The sequence below is a fragment of the Odocoileus virginianus genome, chromosome 11 (assembly GCF_023699985.2).
Source record: "Odocoileus virginianus isolate 20LAN1187 ecotype Illinois chromosome 11, Ovbor_1.2, whole genome shotgun sequence".
Lineage (NCBI taxonomy): Eukaryota > Metazoa > Chordata > Mammalia > Artiodactyla > Cervidae > Odocoileus > Odocoileus virginianus.
The window spans coordinates 14,038,169-14,056,312 of NC_069684.1; the positions used below are offsets into that span (position 1 = coordinate 14,038,169).

General features: G+C 38.1%; 2 protein-coding genes and 1 long non-coding RNA gene across 7 annotated transcripts in view; 1 reads left to right on the forward strand and 2 right to left on the reverse strand.

The window, feature by feature from the left end:
- SWT1 (SWT1 RNA endoribonuclease homolog) overlaps positions 1–3,935 on the reverse strand; it is a 93,631-nt gene extending 89,696 nt beyond the window's left edge. Inside the window, exon 1 of one of the 2 annotated variants that reach the window (XM_020901919.2) lies at positions 3,716–3,934. The gene's annotated coding sequence lies outside the window, so the exon portion shown is untranslated. Of the gene's footprint in view, positions 1–3,715 lie in introns of both variants that reach the window. The other variant, XM_070473939.1, reaches the window with a different exon arrangement.
- A 72-nt stretch (positions 3,936–4,007) lies between these two features.
- The window catches only part of TRMT1L (tRNA methyltransferase 1 like), a 35,486-nt gene continuing 21,349 nt past the window's right edge, over positions 4,008–18,144 (forward strand). Inside the window, exons 1-8 of one of the 3 annotated variants that reach the window (XM_020901920.2) lie at positions 4,008–4,547; positions 5,944–6,084; positions 8,852–8,962; positions 10,725–10,838; positions 14,246–14,310; positions 15,858–15,987; positions 17,390–17,513; positions 17,994–18,073. In XM_020901920.2, the coding sequence (XP_020757579.1) occupies positions 4,289–4,547; positions 5,944–6,084; positions 8,852–8,962; positions 10,725–10,838; positions 14,246–14,310; positions 15,858–15,987; positions 17,390–17,513; positions 17,994–18,073 (1,024 nt within the window). In that variant the 5' untranslated portion in view covers positions 4,008–4,288. Of the gene's footprint in view, positions 4,548–5,943; positions 6,085–8,851; positions 8,963–10,724; positions 10,839–11,892; positions 11,978–14,245; positions 14,311–15,857; positions 15,988–17,389; positions 17,514–17,993; positions 18,074–18,144 lie in introns of those variants that run through there. The other 2 variants (XM_020901921.2, XM_020901922.2) reach the window with 2 other exon arrangements.
- LOC110142642 (uncharacterized) lies at positions 12,349–15,912 on the reverse strand. Of its 2 annotated transcripts, none has more exons than XR_002315362.2 (2): positions 15,299–15,912; positions 12,349–12,808 (listed from the first exon to the last, which is right to left on the reverse strand). It is a non-coding gene; the product is annotated as an uncharacterized lncRNA (long non-coding RNA). The 2 variants fall into 2 exon arrangements; XR_002315363.2 differs by having other exon boundaries at positions 12,349–12,811.

Sequence of the window (18,144 nt, forward strand, 5' to 3'; positions counted from 1 at the left end):
ATTATGTGTGTGGGTTTTTTTTTTTTAAACCATTGCTATAACAAAAATATTAGAAATCATACTTTCTTCAGTTTCTTAAAGATTGGAGTTTTATAAAATAATTTTTGTATTTTACCCATTCTCAACATGATAGGATTGTCTCATCGTTCCACTTTACTTACATTCTGCCTCATGATCTGTTCCCTTCCATCAGTGTGGGGATGGTCACCTTTTAAGAAAGACTCTCAAAAGTATACCTTTAAGGCAAACTTCCCTTTTCAACGTATTCCCATTTTCAATTGCCTGCAGGACTATTATATTTTGCCCCACCCACACCTCAAAACCAATTAGTGATTAAGTCTTCCTTTTTTCAACACACCCTCCATCTCTCACTGAGTGAGACGTTGGGCAAAACACACACATTTTCTGAGTCCTAGCTCCACTATATGTAAAATAGAGATAACTTATCCGAGAGGGTTTTTTAAAAATTCAAATGAAACTATGGATGTAAAAGTACCTTGTACAAGATAGTACACAGTAGAGTCTAAAAAAATACTGGCTTCAGCAACTGTCTTTCTGCTAGACACTGAGCTTCTTGAAGAGTACACGGTATTGAAAATTTAGGAGGTGTTCATAAATGCCTTCTGAGTAAATGAGTAGGTGAATTTTTCTTTCCCAGAATAGTGATTGTTCATTCTGAGTCACTTCCAACTCTTGCTCATTGCAGCCCCTCTATCCATTTCTGATCCCAGTCTCCCTTTTCTAGTCCGGGTCTGGATCAAGTCTGTACTGCTGTTACTGACAAAAAGAAAAAGAAAGAAAGAAAACTACACACAGTCATCCCCAAAGGTTATAAGCACTTCAAAGATAGTATATATAATCAGCCTGTACTGGAACACAGAGGTCAGAGATTGGGAACATCACCAGATTTGCTGAGGCAAGAAGATATAAAGGGGTCTGTCCACAAGCAAAGTCCAAAGGAGAGTTTATTGCTGCTAGTGATATGTATAGCACTTCCATGTGACACAGAGACGGTAAAGAATGAGCCTGCAATGCAGGAGACCAGAGTTCGATCCCTGGGTCAGGAGGATCCCCTGGAGAGGGAATGGCAACTCACTCTAGTATTTCTGCCTGATAATCCCATGGAAAGAGGAGTCTGGCAGGCTATAGTCCATGTGGTCGCAGAGTCAGACACGACTGAACAATTAACACACACACACACACAGAGTGATAAGTATTGATGCTAAGAACACAACAGACTAGAAACCAAGCAATTACAAGTACTCCTGGTCAAATATGATCACAGTAAGTGAAGTTCTATAAAAGAATGATCAATTACACTAAATCAAACTTGTAGAATGTTTTGAAGAATACGGAAGAAGGAAAATACTGAGACTAGAAATCTAATAAATAAAAATTAATAGTCAACATATACTTCTAAGGACAGATTCTAAATTACCCAGAAATTTTGCTTTTTAAGATAATTCATGGCAACAATTAAATTCACAGTTAAGCTTCCAGATTACAGGAATAATCTTCACTTTTCTTTCTTGTTCCAAGGATCCCATTCCATGGGGAGAAAGGTATAAGGAAAAACAATAACTTTCATGAAATAAATTGCTTAGAGGCAATGGGCTGGTTATTTTACCTTTTACAATTTAAACCCTTTCATGTTGTGCTTTGAACACACACATACACACACAAAACCAATTTGAATCTATTATCCCTAAGACAATCAGAAAAAAAAAATACTGCAGAAAATAGACTATCAAAAGAAAAACACCTATATATGTACTGTGACAAATGTTTTACATTAGTGTACCATTCATATCAATTTTATGGAAATCAAAACATAAACTAAATGAGTGGAGATTTACTGTGCTGGCCTGCTTCCCAATTGGCTCCTGATCTCTGCGGCCACCATCTCTTATGAAGTTCCCTCTCACAATAAGTAGAGATGACCTGTGTAACCAACAGGATATATTTATATAATATGTGGCTAGGTCAAATAACACACTGCGGCTTCCGCCTTTCTCTGTCTTGAATTGTTCACCCTAGAAAAAGCCAGCCACCATATCACGAAGACATTCAAGTAACCCTAGGAAAAGCCCACCAAGGAAGAGCTGAAACCTTTTGCCAAAAATGAATGGACTTACAGGCACGTGAGTGGGCCACCCTTGAAGCTGATCCTGCAGCCTTAATCAAGCATCCACTAGGCAGCATCTCTTGCAAATATCTCACTGCAATGTTATGAGACACCCAAAGGCAGATACACCCAGAAAGCCATTTCTGAATTCCTGACCCATATCCACTGGGGTAAGAAGTGTATTGGTTGTCTTAAGCCATAAAGTTTTGAACAACTTATGCAGCAATAGATGAGTAATATACTCAATATAATTTTTCAAATTTTGAAGATGCCTTCTTTAGGATGGCTCAAGAGCAGGGACTGTGCTTGGGAATTCTGATTAAAATTTCCACAGAATACACAGACTAAAAATCTAACCCTTTTCATCTTCTGGTTTTCAGCTGGTATTAATGAAATTGACATCCTAAATCAAGCTTTCAATTAACCAACCATTCATTCACAAATTAAAACATCACTGGTTCCTAGATGATGCATAAATATCCACTACTCATGCCTGCAAACTATAATGTTATTATCCCATTTTTAATTAACTGTTAATTAAAGGCAGTATATACATCCAGGAATACTAGTTAGAAGTTGTGGATGGGGCCACTAAGAGGGCTTTAGAATCACAATTCACAAAAACTTCCACGGGATAAATTGTTTAACTGGGGAGGAGAGGAGGGGAAAACCCCTCCACATATACTTTCTAAGTACTGGGAGGGAGGACCACATTCCTGTTTTGAGTTTCGAAGTGCCAAAAAATTCACACTCGCTCTCCTCTGGGTACTGAAAACAAACAGAAAATAAACAGACCAAGAAGAAAACCATTAAGTATCGCCTTTATTAACTAGGAAAACCGAACGGAAAAGTGCGAATACCTGAGACTAAAAGATTCTCTCTCCCTTCTTGCTTCCTGTAACATTCGGACCAGTGTAGGCAGAGCAGTCAGAAAACAAGGTTTTATTCCTCTTGCCTCCCGCAGTGGGCTTGAAGGAGCGCGCCTTAAACTCAAGCAGGCTCGGAGAGGAACGAGAAGTACGGAGGCCTGCAAACTTAACAGACGCCTTGAGGAACCTGAATCGCATCAGTCAAGTGCCCTGAAGCTCCACATATTCAGGAGCTTTGCATATTAAAAGCCTAAATGTAAGCATAGTCTTCTCCCGACTCCTGGGCCCCCGCAATTCACTATCCACAGGAATCTTACAGCCACAGGGCGGCGCTGCTATGGGGAATACGTAGGTTAAAACTAAATTAAAAGGAAAAGAGTGTTCAGATCATGGTGTTGGTGAAGGCGCGAAACGAAGAGCAGACCCCCAACTCGAAGTCCACCTGACTGACAGGCGGCCCAGAAACCGCGGACTCAGGTAGAAACACACCGCACCCAACCCGGGACGAGATGCAGCCCGGAAGGCAGAGCCGGGCCAGGACCACACCCTTCACAGAGCAGGCTCAACCCCGGGTCCGCCCACAGAGTCGCCCCGCCCAGGCTCGAGAGGCCCCCGAATCCTCCGTCCGTCCCGCCGGCTGCCCTCTTTCGGTCCCGGAGTGAGGCAGGGAGAGTACCCACCGAAACGTCAACTAACCCCTCAGCTTCCCTACGTTACTTACCAGAGCCCGCGCCGGTTGCGATTTGGGACGCCCAAACCACGGGTAAGGGACTCCGAGCGCGATGCCCGCTGGGAAATGTAGTCCTGCGCTCCGATGGTAGCTAGCGCTCGAAAGCTCTGGAGCGTTTGTTTAGCTTTGCCTTTACTTCCTCCGAGGCCTCGGGACCACCCCCCGCCCCGCTCCGCCCTGTGCGGCGCGGTGCACGCTGGGTATTGTAGTTTTGGTTGGGTTCGGTGGTTGACGGCTAGAACGGAGACGCGCCGTGGAAACGGAACTCTCTGACCTCATTGGACGCCGTCCTCCAGCATGCTCCTGCGCAGTCGAGGCTGGCGTCGTAACGCCTCGGGGAAAAGGAAGCGTACGGGGCCGCGAGTCGCTGCCTGTGGCTTTTAATTTTTCTGCTGACTGGATTTGGTCACTGATTCTTCATCTTTTGTCTGTTGCACGCATCTCGCCCTCCCCATTTGCTTCCCCACTTCTCGGATCCGGCCCTGTGGGCTTTCACGCCAGTTCTCTCACTCCGCCGTGAGCCCCTGCTGGTCCCCGGGCGGGCCTGGCAAGGAGGCGGTAACTATGGAGAATATGGCGGAGGAGGAGCTGCTGCCCCAGGAGAAGGTGGAGGTGGCCCAGGTCCCGGTCCCGACCCCGACCCCGGACTCGGCTCGGGTCCCAGCTCCGGCCCCGGATTCGGCTCCGGTCTCGGCCTCGACCCCGGCCCCTGCCTCGGCTCCGGCTCCGACTCCGGCCTCGGCTCCAGTCCCAGCCCCTGCCCTGGCCCAGGCTCCGGCCCTGTCCCCGTCCCTAGCCTCTGCCCCTGATGAGGCTGAAAGCAGTAAGTGCAGGGAGGCCCAGATCTTTCTGCCGCAGGAGAAGCAAGAAAATGCGCCTTGCTGGGGAGTAGGGGAGGCCCTTCTTCACTGGGATGGTTTTTAAGGGGGAGAAGGCAGTTTTAGCGAGATGGGGGGAGGAACGAGGGACCCGTATAGCGGTAAAAACGGGTACAGGGCGGGGGGACGGCATCTCCACAAACCTCGGGGGTCTCACAGGGTAGGATCTGTGGAGGCCAGTGGTGCTGCAGGTGGAAGGAAATAATGGGATCGTGAACGTCTTCGTTAAAGGGGGTCTTTTTCTGTTACAGAAATTAGAAGTTACACCTCATTTGGTAGTTTCCCTCTTAGCCCCGTCTGCCATATTTCCCTGTGACCTTTAAAATAAGATAGAGTAACCGAGTTTACTGTAGTAGATGCTAACTGCCAAGATTTAGAAACCGTTGCTGTCAATTAGGTTTTATGTCTCGAAATAGACACGAGATGGGGTTTTTCTCATTTTTTCTTTAGCAGCTTGCCTCCAAAAAGAATTTGAGGCTGACAAGTAGTTTTAAGATAGTGACTAAATTATAGATATTTTCCCTCAGACGTAAATACCCATCGAGTTTTGTACGTTTTTCCAAGTCGGCTGTCGAAAATTAATAGCCTGTATTAACTGTGCTTGCATGTTTTATAAGTGATGGTTTATTGGACCATAAAGGAATTTAAAAGATTGATAAGTAACACTTCATTAAGAATCGTCTGAACATTTTTAAACGTAAGCTGAGAAACTTTTCTTTAGAAATTTTGTCCCCAAATTGACCTTTATGTTTTTTCTGAATCATAACAACCACAACAAAACTTACTTTGTTGTCTTTCCTACTTCTAAGCCAGTTTTGAGGTTAATGTTTAAAAAACATTTGGATAGTTATAATCTAATAGAATTACTTATGTAATTTTTAAACAACATACAGATTGCTATAGTAAAGAGTAGGGTGGGTCACAGAAAAAAAACAAAGGTCAGAATGCCTCTTGTAGGCCTCTTCTCATCACAGGAGATCAAAGCTAGTAAAGTGGTAAATAAGGTCAGTTGTTTCTTCTGCAACTGCAATGGGGGAAGAGCAGGTACACTCCAGAGTAAAGTATCCTCCTTAACTCACCACTAGATGTGGTCTTTTTATGTTAATCGGATGTGATTGAGCAGCTTTAGGGGATGTATGCTTTCTCCACCTCCCTACCATCATGAATACGTTAAACACAGTTTGGGAAGATTTATTCGTATATTCCAAAATTTATGAGTATTTAATTTGAAGAATGTGTGATGTTTGAAAAACCTGAAAATGCATTTCTGGAACAAATAGTGATTAAGAAATTGGAAATGCATTAGAAACGTATTAATCACATTTTAAAAATTATTTTTAGATGGTCTAGTTAGCCCTTTGAAATCAGTCTCATATAGGCAAGATGAAGATGGCATATCTGAAGTAGAATTGAAAATTGAGGAAGAAAAAGAAGTTTTAAAAGAACCACCTAGCATCTTGGAATCATCTGATTTAATAAGAGGTTTGCCTATTGACTTCTAGATTACTAGTGTGTTACAAAAATATCGAGTGATTTTAAATACAGATTGATATCTACTGTCTTGAACCAGAAAGTGACTTTAGAGATGTACATAGGCATTTTCATGAATCTCTTGGACAGATCTTTAGAGTTTTCTTCAGTAGTGGACTACAGGATTTTCAGTTTTCTAACTTACCGGGCCCCTTTTACTTACTCTGTAGTATTAGTAGTTAGAATGATTGCAATAAACACATCGTTAGTAGTACTGTGTATTTTGTTTCACACACACAGCTCTTTGAAGTATGGAAGCCAATGATTTCAAATTAAATAGGTTGGTTTGTACATACAGACTCATTGCCTGAATCTTACTGTCTGACCCAGTAATGAAAGATTTTTGATCAAATGGGAAAACAGTTTATCTGTTTATAGAAACTGTCTCATTGTAAGTCATTTGAACAATACCTGATATAAGAAATTAACCAATAACATTTGTTGCTGTTTGTGTTTCTCACTTTGGAATTAGGTAAAAATATATTTTAATAAATTTTAACAGGAATGTCTGATAAGGGCTGAATTGAATTCCAAAATTTTGAGTCAGTGTGCTACTGCACCCAAAGAGACTAGTGATTTTTTTTTAAATTTAATTTAAAACTAGTGCCTGCTGTGTGCACGTTACTGCACTGGGCATTTAACCATTACAGAGATGAGTAAAGATGTAGCCCTTGACTTCTTACTGCCTATTTGTAGATGAGACAAACAAGAAGGTAAATTGTATGGAAGGGAAACAGAGCAACTGGGAGTGAAGCTTGGAGAAGAATAGGCAGGAAGACAGCAGCGTGGAGAAATTATATAATCTAATTATATAATATTAAAGAGTCCTGTGGTTTATCCCATTGACTCCTAACTCATTGAAGATCTTTTCCTATCAGTTACCATCTCTTGAGTCTTATATATTCAGAATTCTACTTTGTTAACATTTCTTTCCATAGGGCTACAATATTCAGGTCTCTCTATCCTTAAAAAGAAAGAAGCAAGTTAAAATCCCATCTCTCTTTTTTTATTTTAATACTAGCAGACTTCTTGAAAAAAGTAATCTATGCTGATTTTCTGTACTCCATTTCTCTTTCTAGTTCTATTTGTACTCTAAAAACACCTCATTGAACCTTCTTAAAGGTCACTAGAAACTTCCTAAATACTAAATCCAGTAGTCTTTTCTTGATCTCTACAACTATTTGTGATACTTACTGTGAAGCACTACTCTTTTACAGTCCCTTCTCTCCTGGCTTCTGCATTATCTTGATTCTCCATACCATTTTTTCTTTTTGAAGCTACCCTCTTGATTCCTTTTCCTCAACGTCTCCTATACATCTATTCATCCCTCCATACCTCACTTCAAAATTGTATCCATTTTTGTTAATCGGTAGTGGGTTAAGCAGTGTTGGGGAATGCATCCCACATACTACTAGTCAAGCATATGTTAAATATATTTTGGAATGATTTATTCATTTATTCCAAAATTTACAAATACGTAATTTGAAGAATAGTGTAATATTTGAATAACCTGAAAATGTGTTATTGGGACTGAGTTTTGGCTTTTTTATCCTCGGTTTCAAAACATTTCCCCCTAGGCTTTCTTACTGATGCTCTTAGTTTCACCTAACATGCGTATTTATGAGTTACATCTATTCAGAATCCCTCCTGACCTTCCACTACAATTCAACTGCCTACTGGACTTGAGTACCTAATTCCAGTAGTAATCAAACACACTGTGTAAAAAATTAAATTCCCATTCTCTTTCCTCTTCCTTTCTGCCAAAACTGTTTCCTGCTTCCTTTTTATTGGTTAATAGTGCTTGTATCAAAATTTCAATTTTTCTTTAATCTCCACCCTTTCACATCCCAAGTCCTCTGCTGCTTTTTTTTTTACCTTCTATTTTCTAGTACCTTTCCATTACTAATTTCTCACCTCAATTATTGATCGTTGGTACTACAACTAGAGATTCTGAAATGCATTCAAATCATATCATTTATTTACTCAAAAACCTGAAAAGACTTAACATTACCTAAAGAATATAGTCCAAACTAACTTATATACAATTTATGCCTCCCATGATCTGTACTACATTTTTGGCTTCATTATCTTTCCACCAGCTCTATCCCCCAAACATACTTCTTTCCAGCCAGGAGTGGTAGAGAAGTGGCTGTATATTTTACACCACATGCCTGTTTATTTCAGTTATAAGGTTATTTCAGTTTATAAGGCCAGACACCAAATCTCTACTTACTGAAAATCTGTTTATATCTTAAGTCTTGATCAAACGCCACTTCAGTGAAGCCTTCTTAGAGGCACTTGTTGGAATGAGTTATTCCTTCCTCTGTATACCCACATCATATTTACCTTTACCCCTAAGCGTTCATTCATCTTGCCTTGTGTTACCGTTAGTAGTTAACGTGTTTATCTCTCACCCGATTGAAAGTTCTTTGAAAACAGGAAACCTGGCTTCAGTGTTTTATACAGACTAGAAACATTTTCTGTAAAACTATATTGAATAACAAGATAAAATTTGGAAGCTGTGAGGTTATACAGTGGCAACTCTTTGACTTCTGAGACACACTTGTCATTTTGTAAACTGAGTTTTCTGCCTAGGTACTAAGGCACTGTGCTATAGGAAATGAAAGTGTAAAATTCTGTGTGATGTGATAAAATGAAACTGAAGATGGAATACGTATTGTTAAAGCATAATTTTCTAACTCTTAAACTTGCCTTTCAGAGAGACACATCTCAATTCAAAGGCAGCTTGCTGATTTAGAGAAGTTAGCTTTCGTAACTGAAGGGGATTGTGACTCTGCCAATTCACTGAACTCAGATAATCTTGATGCAGGTATTTCCGTCTTTGGAGGGTTTCTGTTTTTTTTGTTTTTTTGGTCAGTTTCTAATGATATGTCACCTTTCTACTCATGAAAATTTTGGTAAGCATGAACTTGTTTATTTCCACCAAATTAGGGCAGAAGTAAGATAATGTTTTTTAACTTAGGAAATGGTACCCTTCTATATGTAAGGGCGCTGTGAGATGAGTTATTTCACAACCCCTCAGGGAAATTACAGTCTCATGGATATATAAGGGCTGTGTTAGGAATTAACATTTTACTATGAGTAACAAATCCAAAAAAATCGTATGGAGGCTTTTATTCTCTCATAAGAAAGAAATCTCAAGACTGGCAAAGTAGAACTGGTACAGTTTCACAGTGTTGTTAGTGCCCTGAGCTCCTGTCATTCTACTTTACCATCCTTAGTGCTTGGATTCCATCCTCAAGATCTCCTCATGGTTTTTTGGGTTTTTTTTTTCTTTTTGGCTTTTTTTTTCTTTTTTTTCCCATTTATTTTTATTAGTTGGAGGCTAATTACTTTATCCTCATGGTTTTTTGAAGTAGAGACTATATTTTAAAAATTGTGCTTATACTTGCAGTGTGCTATATGTGAAAGATATTTGCTGGATTAAAAATTGAGTTATTGGGACTTCCCTGGTGGTCCAGTGGCTAGGACTGGGTGTTTCTAATGCAGGGGGGCATGGGTTGGATTCCTGGTCAGGGAACTAAGATCCCACATGCCACACAGAATGATCAAAACAAAAACACCCTGGTACAGTCAAAATTTTTTTTTAAAACTTGAGTTACTGTTTCTGTATATTTCATTGATTTAAACCTGGATTTGAGATTTTTTTTTAGTACTATTAAAGCTTTTATTAGATACATTACATTTCTAATTAAATGAAACTTCTATTTTGATGATCCATAATCTTTTTAAGAATATGTTAATAAAGAAGGAAGAATTAACAAATTCAGTAATAGGATGTGTGCTGTGTGCTTAGTCAGTCATGTACGACTTTCTGTGATCCCATGGACTGGAGCCTGCCAGGCTCCTCTGTCCATGGGATTCTCTAGGCAAGAATACTGGAATGGGTTGCCAGGCCCTCCTCCAGGGAATCTTCCCGACCCAGGGATCAAACCCACATCTCCCACCTTGCAGGTGATTCTTCACCGCCTAAGCCACCAGGGAAGGCCAAAGCCACTGTAATAGGCTACAGAGGTTGTAATGCCGACTCCAGTCTCAGAATAGCAGCAGTATCGCATCCAATCTACCCCTTCCTCCTCTTAATTTTTCTAATTCCACATGGTAACCGTCTTTGTTGCTGCTCGAGTAGAATACCAGAGCTGATACTTTTGTCTGTCTAGCTCCTGTCCCTCTGCAAGTGTGACAGCTGCCTCTTCCCTGCCCAGAGTGACATTCTTCCTGGAAGGCATTTTGCCTGGGGGGATGTCATGTAGTTTATCATTTCCTCATCCTCTCCATACCCAGTAGCAACAAAGGTATCAGCTCTACACAGGTAGGAGAGTTTGGGGGTAAAAATCAGTCACTGACCATGTCCTGAAACAATTACTGTTAAGTACCTGCTAAGGAAAGAATGACTTCACTATAAATGCTAAGAAAGATGTTATCTAAGGGGGGTGTGTGTGTATGCATGTATGTATGTGTTTTGAGAGGCAAGGGTGAGAAAGGGTCCCCTGTTAACTTCTTTTGTAGCCAAATTCAAGCATGAATAGCTGGTATATTCTCTGCTTTATTGGTTCTTTTTTCATTAACAGGAAACAAACAGGCTTGTCCACTGTGCCCCAAGGAGAAATTCAGAGCTTGTAATAGTCATAAGCTTCATCGTCACCTTCAGAATTTACACTGGAAAGTCTCCGTGGAATTTGAAGGTTTGTATTTTTGTGTTTACTAAAAAGTGATGTAAATGAAATTCAGGATTTGGTACTAGTTTTGGAATTTTACTGACAACATAATCAAGTATCTTCAGTTTAACATTATGAAGGATTTAATGCCCCTCTTTTAATGTATTTATTAATAAAAGACCACATAGTTCTCTAGGCAATAGATATTTATGACACCTGTAGTTTAGTTTGAAAAACAATTATTAAGCATCTGTTCTGTGCTGGGTACTTGGCTTGGTCCTGAAGGTCCACATTACTTACTGAACCATGTTTTCATAAGTTTTACTTTTCCTTTTTTTATTAGAGCAACTACAGTTTTTATTAACTACAATTAACTCCAGTAATAGTTTTGAAGGTATAATAAATGTAATAAAACAAGAAAATAATTGGTATGAATATTGGAAAAGAGAAGATAACATCTCTTTTTTTCCCTGCTGCTGACTTAAACAGAGTTATGAGAGTTTTTGGAATAATGGTGAGATAAAAGATAAATATTCAAAATCAAAATCAGAGCCTTTCTCTACTCTGGATAAATGGAAATGAGGGAAAAAACAGTTATAACAGTGACAGAAATGGCACAATTTGAGGGAGTAGTTTAACAAGAGGATTCAAACGAAGAAATGAATGAAGTTGAAGGACAAAAAAACATGATTTTACAAAGTTAAAAGACTGCCTAGGGAGAGTGATTTATTGTTAGATTCTGAGGTAGTGAATTATGGATTATACGTGTTTAGTTACTCAGTCATGTCCAACTCTTTGCGACCCCATGGACTGTAGCCCACCAGGCTCCTCGGTCCATGGGATTTCCCAGGCAAGAATACTGGAGTGGGTTGCCATTTCCTTCTCCAGTGGATGATACATTAAAGCCTTTTTTTAGAAAGAAATTTGGCAACATTTAAAAAATTTAAAATATTTTTCCACCAGGCACTCCCTCTGCTAAGAGTAAAGGAAGCAATAGACAAAGATGTACAAGAATGTTCATTGCAGCATGTGCTTAGAAACAAAATCTTGGAAATAAAATCAAAGATGACTGAATAAATTATGGTACATACAGACCATGAAATATTATGCGGCCATTGAGAAGAGTGTTTTAGATCTATACCGGCTTGCTTGGAAGGATTTTCATGGTAAACTATGAAAATAGCAATATATATGATAAAAATGAAAATACTCTCCTCCCCCAAAAAAACCCTAAGCATGTATATACTTAAATTTATATATGATTATGCAAGTATACTTACTGTGAAATGTGGTTATCTGGAGTTTCAACCAGACTGAATGAAAGTCATTATAAGATACCCCAAAAAGCAGCCAGAACTAGACCAGAACTATTTTCTTAGTGTTATAGTATTGATAAAAGGTTATCACTAATTACTTAGAGAAAAAGTGAATTAGAGACTAATTCAGAAGCCATACTATCTTATGTTTAATTATTTATAAGAATGTATAGTAAACCATATTGACTTCTTAACAAAAGATCTCATTTTAATTACAAAGGTAATTAAGTAATTGCTTTATTTAAGCCATTGTTTAATTTTTGGTCTCTCCTCCAAGTTATTCTCTTCTGTCTGATGGTTCGTGGTATTTCTTTACTGTCATATTCTTTAGGTTGTTGCATTCTTTCATGTGATGGTGATCTGGTAGATGGGGAATATGATCGTTTTTGTCTTTGTGAACAGGCTTCAAAGTAGTTGGCAAATATTTTGAATAAGATCTGCTGAAGGGGATGTGAGGGCGATCTGGTTGTGACATCTGTCACCCCATTGATCGCCAGGGTTGATTCGGCTGATCTGGCTGGCTAGGCGGGTGTCCCCTTCCTCCCTCACCGCTCCATGTGCGTCCCTCCCAAAGCTGCGCGCTCGGTCGAAGAGGACGACCATCCCCGATAGAGGAGGACCGGTCTTCGGTCAAGGGTATACGAGTAGCTGTGCTCCCCTGCTAGAACCTCCAAACAAGATCTGCTGAAGGAATGGAAATGAGATGAAGGACAAAATAAGAATGCTTTACCTAGCTGGAGAAGACTGCATTAGATGTGGGAAAGAAGAACAAGTCTTCAGATTTAGCCATACAGATGTTGAGATGCATCTAGTGGAGGTAGCCTGGAGGGCACGTAAACCTGGAAAGGTTTGGGCTAGAGTTACATATTTGGGAGTTGTCAGGATATAGATGGTATTTAAAGCTGAAAGTCTGGATGGAATGACCGTAAAAGTACATATAGGTAGAAGAGGAAATGGTCCAAGGTCTGAGTCCTGAGACACTTTTAACATATACAGCTAAGAAAAATGATTGGATGTAAAGTGAACTGAACTACAAGTATGAGAAGAAGAAAGAGATAGGTTTTCAGTTTTTGAGTTAGGAGTAACTGGAAGGCTTTATTATTCATTAAAAAAGTGAAAAAAAGAAAGCTGGTCCAAGTGTCAAGTGAAAAGTTTAGTCCTTGACAATAGGTCTTGTTTTGTTTTTTAATATTTTTTGGTTATACTGGGTCTTCATTGCTGTGCGCAGGGCTACTCTTTGTTGCAGAGTGTGGGCTTCTTGTTGCCATTCCATGGCTTCTCCTGTTGTGGAGCCCAGGGTCTAGAAGCATGGGCTTCAGGAGTTGGGGCACCTGGGCTCTAGAGCTCAGGCTAAGAAATTGTGGTGCACAGACTTATTTGCTCCGCATCATGTGAAATCTTACTGGACCAGGGATTGAACCCGTTTCCCTTGCATTGGCAGGCAGATTCTTATCCTTTGCATCAGCATGGAAGTCCTTGACAATAGGTTTTGAAGTAACCAGTCACATGTCTTGAGTAGGCAATTGGAAGTAGAGATCTGGCCCTCAGGAATGAGTTGATAATAGAGTTGATAATTTGGGATTCCTTCTCATAGGGGAGATAGTTGCAATCATGAAAGGCATTCAAGTTAATCAGGAAGTGAGAAAAATTTATATAGCAGATCCATCATACAGAAAATCTACATTTTAGAGTATGAGAGAGGGAAGAGGATCTGTAAAGATTAAGTAGGAAGTGCGCGAAGAGAACTCAGTGCCGTATCATTGATGAAGAAGAGGCTGTGTAATAGTAAACGCAGCATAAGGCAAGAAGGTGAACCTGAGAAAAAGTCAAGATGGCAAAAAGGAGATGATAAAACTGAGTCCCAAAGAAGCTACATAACTAATCCAAGATAACAAAGGTTTTTGGAAGAACCAGATTCTGAACCTAGATCTCTTGTGTGTTTTTATACCGTGTCATATATAACAAGTGTATAAAACCAAGGCAGTCTCATTCAGATAAATTATGACATTACAAATATAAGAATAATCCCCATTATTCTTATAAAATTTGGTAGTAATTTTAATAATAATTGAGTTTTTGATGAGCAGTGATAAGACAAGCAGCAATTCTTCATTCTAGGTTACCGGATGTGCATCTGTCACTTACCTTGTCGACCAGTGAAACCAAACATTATTGGAGAACAGGTAATCACATGTTAGATTTGTTATTTTTAGATTTAGCTATCTCTGAAGGAAGTACGATTTTTACTTGCTTTAAGACTAAAATGTGTATATTCAGCAATGAGATTTACTTTAAGATTTTGTTTTCAAGGGCTTTCAGATTACCATAGTAGGAAAAATAAAAATGTATGAAAATTGTTGCTGTATTGAACTTTTCATTTTATAGTTTTTAATTTCAGTCAGATCACCTGCTATCATATGTTCAAAAGGAAAATTAACCCACATATTTAAGTAGAAAGCACTTCTTTTCTTTCAAAATAAATTTTGGTCATGGAATAAGAGCTTTTAATTTCTGTGGTTTAGTAAGTGTCTTAATATGTGTTGATTCATACTCATCCTCCCTATGGTCTTCCTCTTAATTTGTCAAAGGACAGAATGAAGACACTTCTGAAATCTCAATAACTTTAAAAAGTACATGTGTTTGTATTAGGATACATTTAACCTTTGGGGAATTCAAATTATAAAACGTTTTATGGTGATACTATCCTGAACGCATATTAGCTTAATAAATCATTATTAGTAAATTTTCCTTTCAGGCCACACAAAAAAAGTAAAGTATTGGGGGAGAAAAACATCTCTTAAGTATACTTTGTCAGGATAATTCTTGGTCCATTAGCTCTATCTAAGCTATTTTGAGTATGATAACCACAATGCCATAAATTGTGGAATGTTCCTGACTGTTCTGTCCTTGCCCTGTGATTGCGAGTTAAGAGTAAGAAGGCATCAGAAGCAGGAAAGAGCTATTGGAAGTCTTCCTGTTCTTAACTAAATAAGGAACTAAAAAGTGAGAACGTTTTTATTATGTCTCTAACACTTAGGAGTGTGCTAGCACTAGCTCAGATTTCCAGAAATCTGGAGAGCCGGTTGTTAAATGTGGCCATCATCAAAAATTAAAATATGTGAACTTACAAGTAAATAAATTATATTAAAAACAAAAGTAATGAATACTCACGACTTACTGCTTCCCAGTTATTTTACTACCTCTGTGCTCTTGCGTCATTTATATATGTATATACTGTATCTGCATAGCAGCAGTGTTCTCTGCTGTGATACTGCACGTCACTTCCCTAATTCATATTCAGTGATGTCACATGGGTAGCTTGAAATGTCACAGTTGGAGCTTGGCATTGGCCATGGTAGAGTGTTTAGATCACAGACCTGCAGACACTACAAATGAGGGCCTTATTTTGCTGGAGAGACAGTTAAACGTCTGCCAACACACTGCTGCTAGTATCATACCACTTACAAGTGTTGCTAATAGAAGGTAAGAATACAGTTATTGTTGATTAGAATGAATGGGAAAAAACTAAAAAATTAAACTTGTGACCTATTGTAAAGTAACACTAAAAAGCAGATGTAAATATAGGTAAGGAAATAAAGATCCTTTCAGAGTCACATGGCAAAATGAATCCTATCTTCTAACATACTTAAATTCACAACCTTAAATAGACTTTTATTTCATTGTCTTAGTAACTTTTTTATGTATTTAAATTAAATACTCTGTTTGATAGATATCCAGTAAAATGGGCGCCCATTATCATTGTATCATTTGTTCAGCAACAATCACCAGAAGGACAGATATGCTAGGACATGTCAGGCGCCATGTGAACAAAGGAGAGACTAAATCCAGGTATATTGCTGGTAAGTTGAGCAATCTCATTAACATATTAATAAGTAAATCCTTAAACAGTGGTCTAATTGTTATTTTTAGACATCAGAGAGAGAGAATACTGTGACTTAACCAAATCATTTAGTTAACTGCTAATCCATCCAGTGTTGTTTTCTTTCTGTGAGACTCCCAAGAGTATAAACAGTATAAACTGTTCTCAATTTAACAGATGTATTTGATACATGAGTAGAAAAAAGCAGCTAATGCCCAGTAAATGTAGATATCTTAATGAAAGATAATAGGATTTTATTACTGATGGCTTCTGTACCAGTAACTGTGTTATGCTTGTTGTTGAAAAACACTGGAAAAAGGAGGTAGACTGATACATAAAGACTATTTATAGTCCTGAGTGATATCAAGTTATTAGTAGCTTATTAATACTGAGGCAGTTCCCTCTCAAGAATTAAGCCCTTCTGCCCTAAGGGCAGATGTAATGAATACATCTAGAATGGTACTCTGGACCATTCTTTTAAGTATTGAGAAAAGTAGTGAAATAATTATTTGAAGGGCTTAATTTTCTCACAGAACTTGGTTTGAGAAAGGCTAATCTTGTGAGATATGTGACTTGACACTTGGGTGACTATAGAAAGATATGTAATATAACAGTAGGAAAGATTACTTTTATGTGGCATTGTAGAAAGAGAAGTATGGTTCTCATTTAGTTAACATTCTGATTATAATTCGATCAAGAAATCCAAACATAAATAATCTCAATTATTCCCCTCCACATATTATTGTATCTCTTTTCTTAAATAATTAAAATATATTCATACAAATATATCAATATTTCATTTGAGTTTATAAAATTCTATTGTATATTGAAAGTAGAATAATTGGTTTTGTGTATTAGTTTATAGCTGTTGGAATATTATTTGTGATTTAAAATCACAAAAATATTCTGAAGTCAAGCATGTTCAGGAAATAGAGTGACTCTTAGTCATCCATGCTAGCTAATGAAACGTAACCACACAGGTTAATTTTCTAACATTTAAACCATAATAAAATATGTGTTTAGTAACCAGCCTTTATAAACACAATGTAGTGTTTGATGAATAAAGGTTATTTTAGGATTTGGTGCAATCTTAGGGTAATTGTCCTTAATTAGGTATATAGATACATTGATGTGCTAGACAGTTAAGATTTTAAGCTGATAAACTGTAATTCACCAAATACTTAACGGAATAATTCACCAAAATTCACTGCTCTTTTCCATAGACAGTGCTATTAGATCAATTTTGGGTGATTTTTTTGACATCTACTCAACTGATTTCATTATCATGAAACTATTATAAAGGAAGGTTATTTTTAATGTTCTTGATACTTATAATTATTTTCTATTTCACTGGAAATCTTTTTTTTTTTTTTTAATTTTAGCTTCTGCTGCTAAACCACCTAAAGAAATTTTGAAAGAGGCAGACACAGATGTACAAGTTTGTCCTAACTATTCTGTACCTCAGAAAACAGATTCTTATTTTAATCCCAAAATGAAACTGAATCGGTAAGATAAATTTAAAAAAGGGTTATGGAATGCTTCACATGCTTCATTTCATTACAAATGTACCTTCTCTTAATCTTTTTGTTCTAGTATATTGAAATTTAAAAGTAGGTATAGAATGAAAATCATTTATTTTAGCATTTTCTCAGAATGATTGTTTTATTTTTCTGCCAAACTAATTTTTTTCTTGAAGTAAAGTAGGTCTAACTTTATATAAAAATAAAGGAACAGACTGATGGGCCTGTGGCAAGTTTTATTTATAAAATCATTGTTCAAAGTAAATACTTGTTAAGAGAACCCAATTTGACTAATAGTTTAATTTCATAGGTTTTTAGTTCTTGTACTATTAAGTAAGGAGTATGTTATTAGGTCTCTTTTCAAAGTAGTTTGCACAGTAAATAGGAATACTTTCTCACTGTTCTTAAAATCCTCAATGATGAAACCATGGTACAGTAAAATTATTTCAGATTATTATCCTTCTAGGCAGCTGATATTCTGTACACTGGCTGCTCTGGCTAAGGAGCGAAAACCTTTGGAATGTCTAGATGCCTTTGGAGCAACTGGTAAGTGATAAAGCTTTTTTTGGAACCTCACTTTATCAAATCTGTACAGTATCTTTTCTTTCCTTTTATGT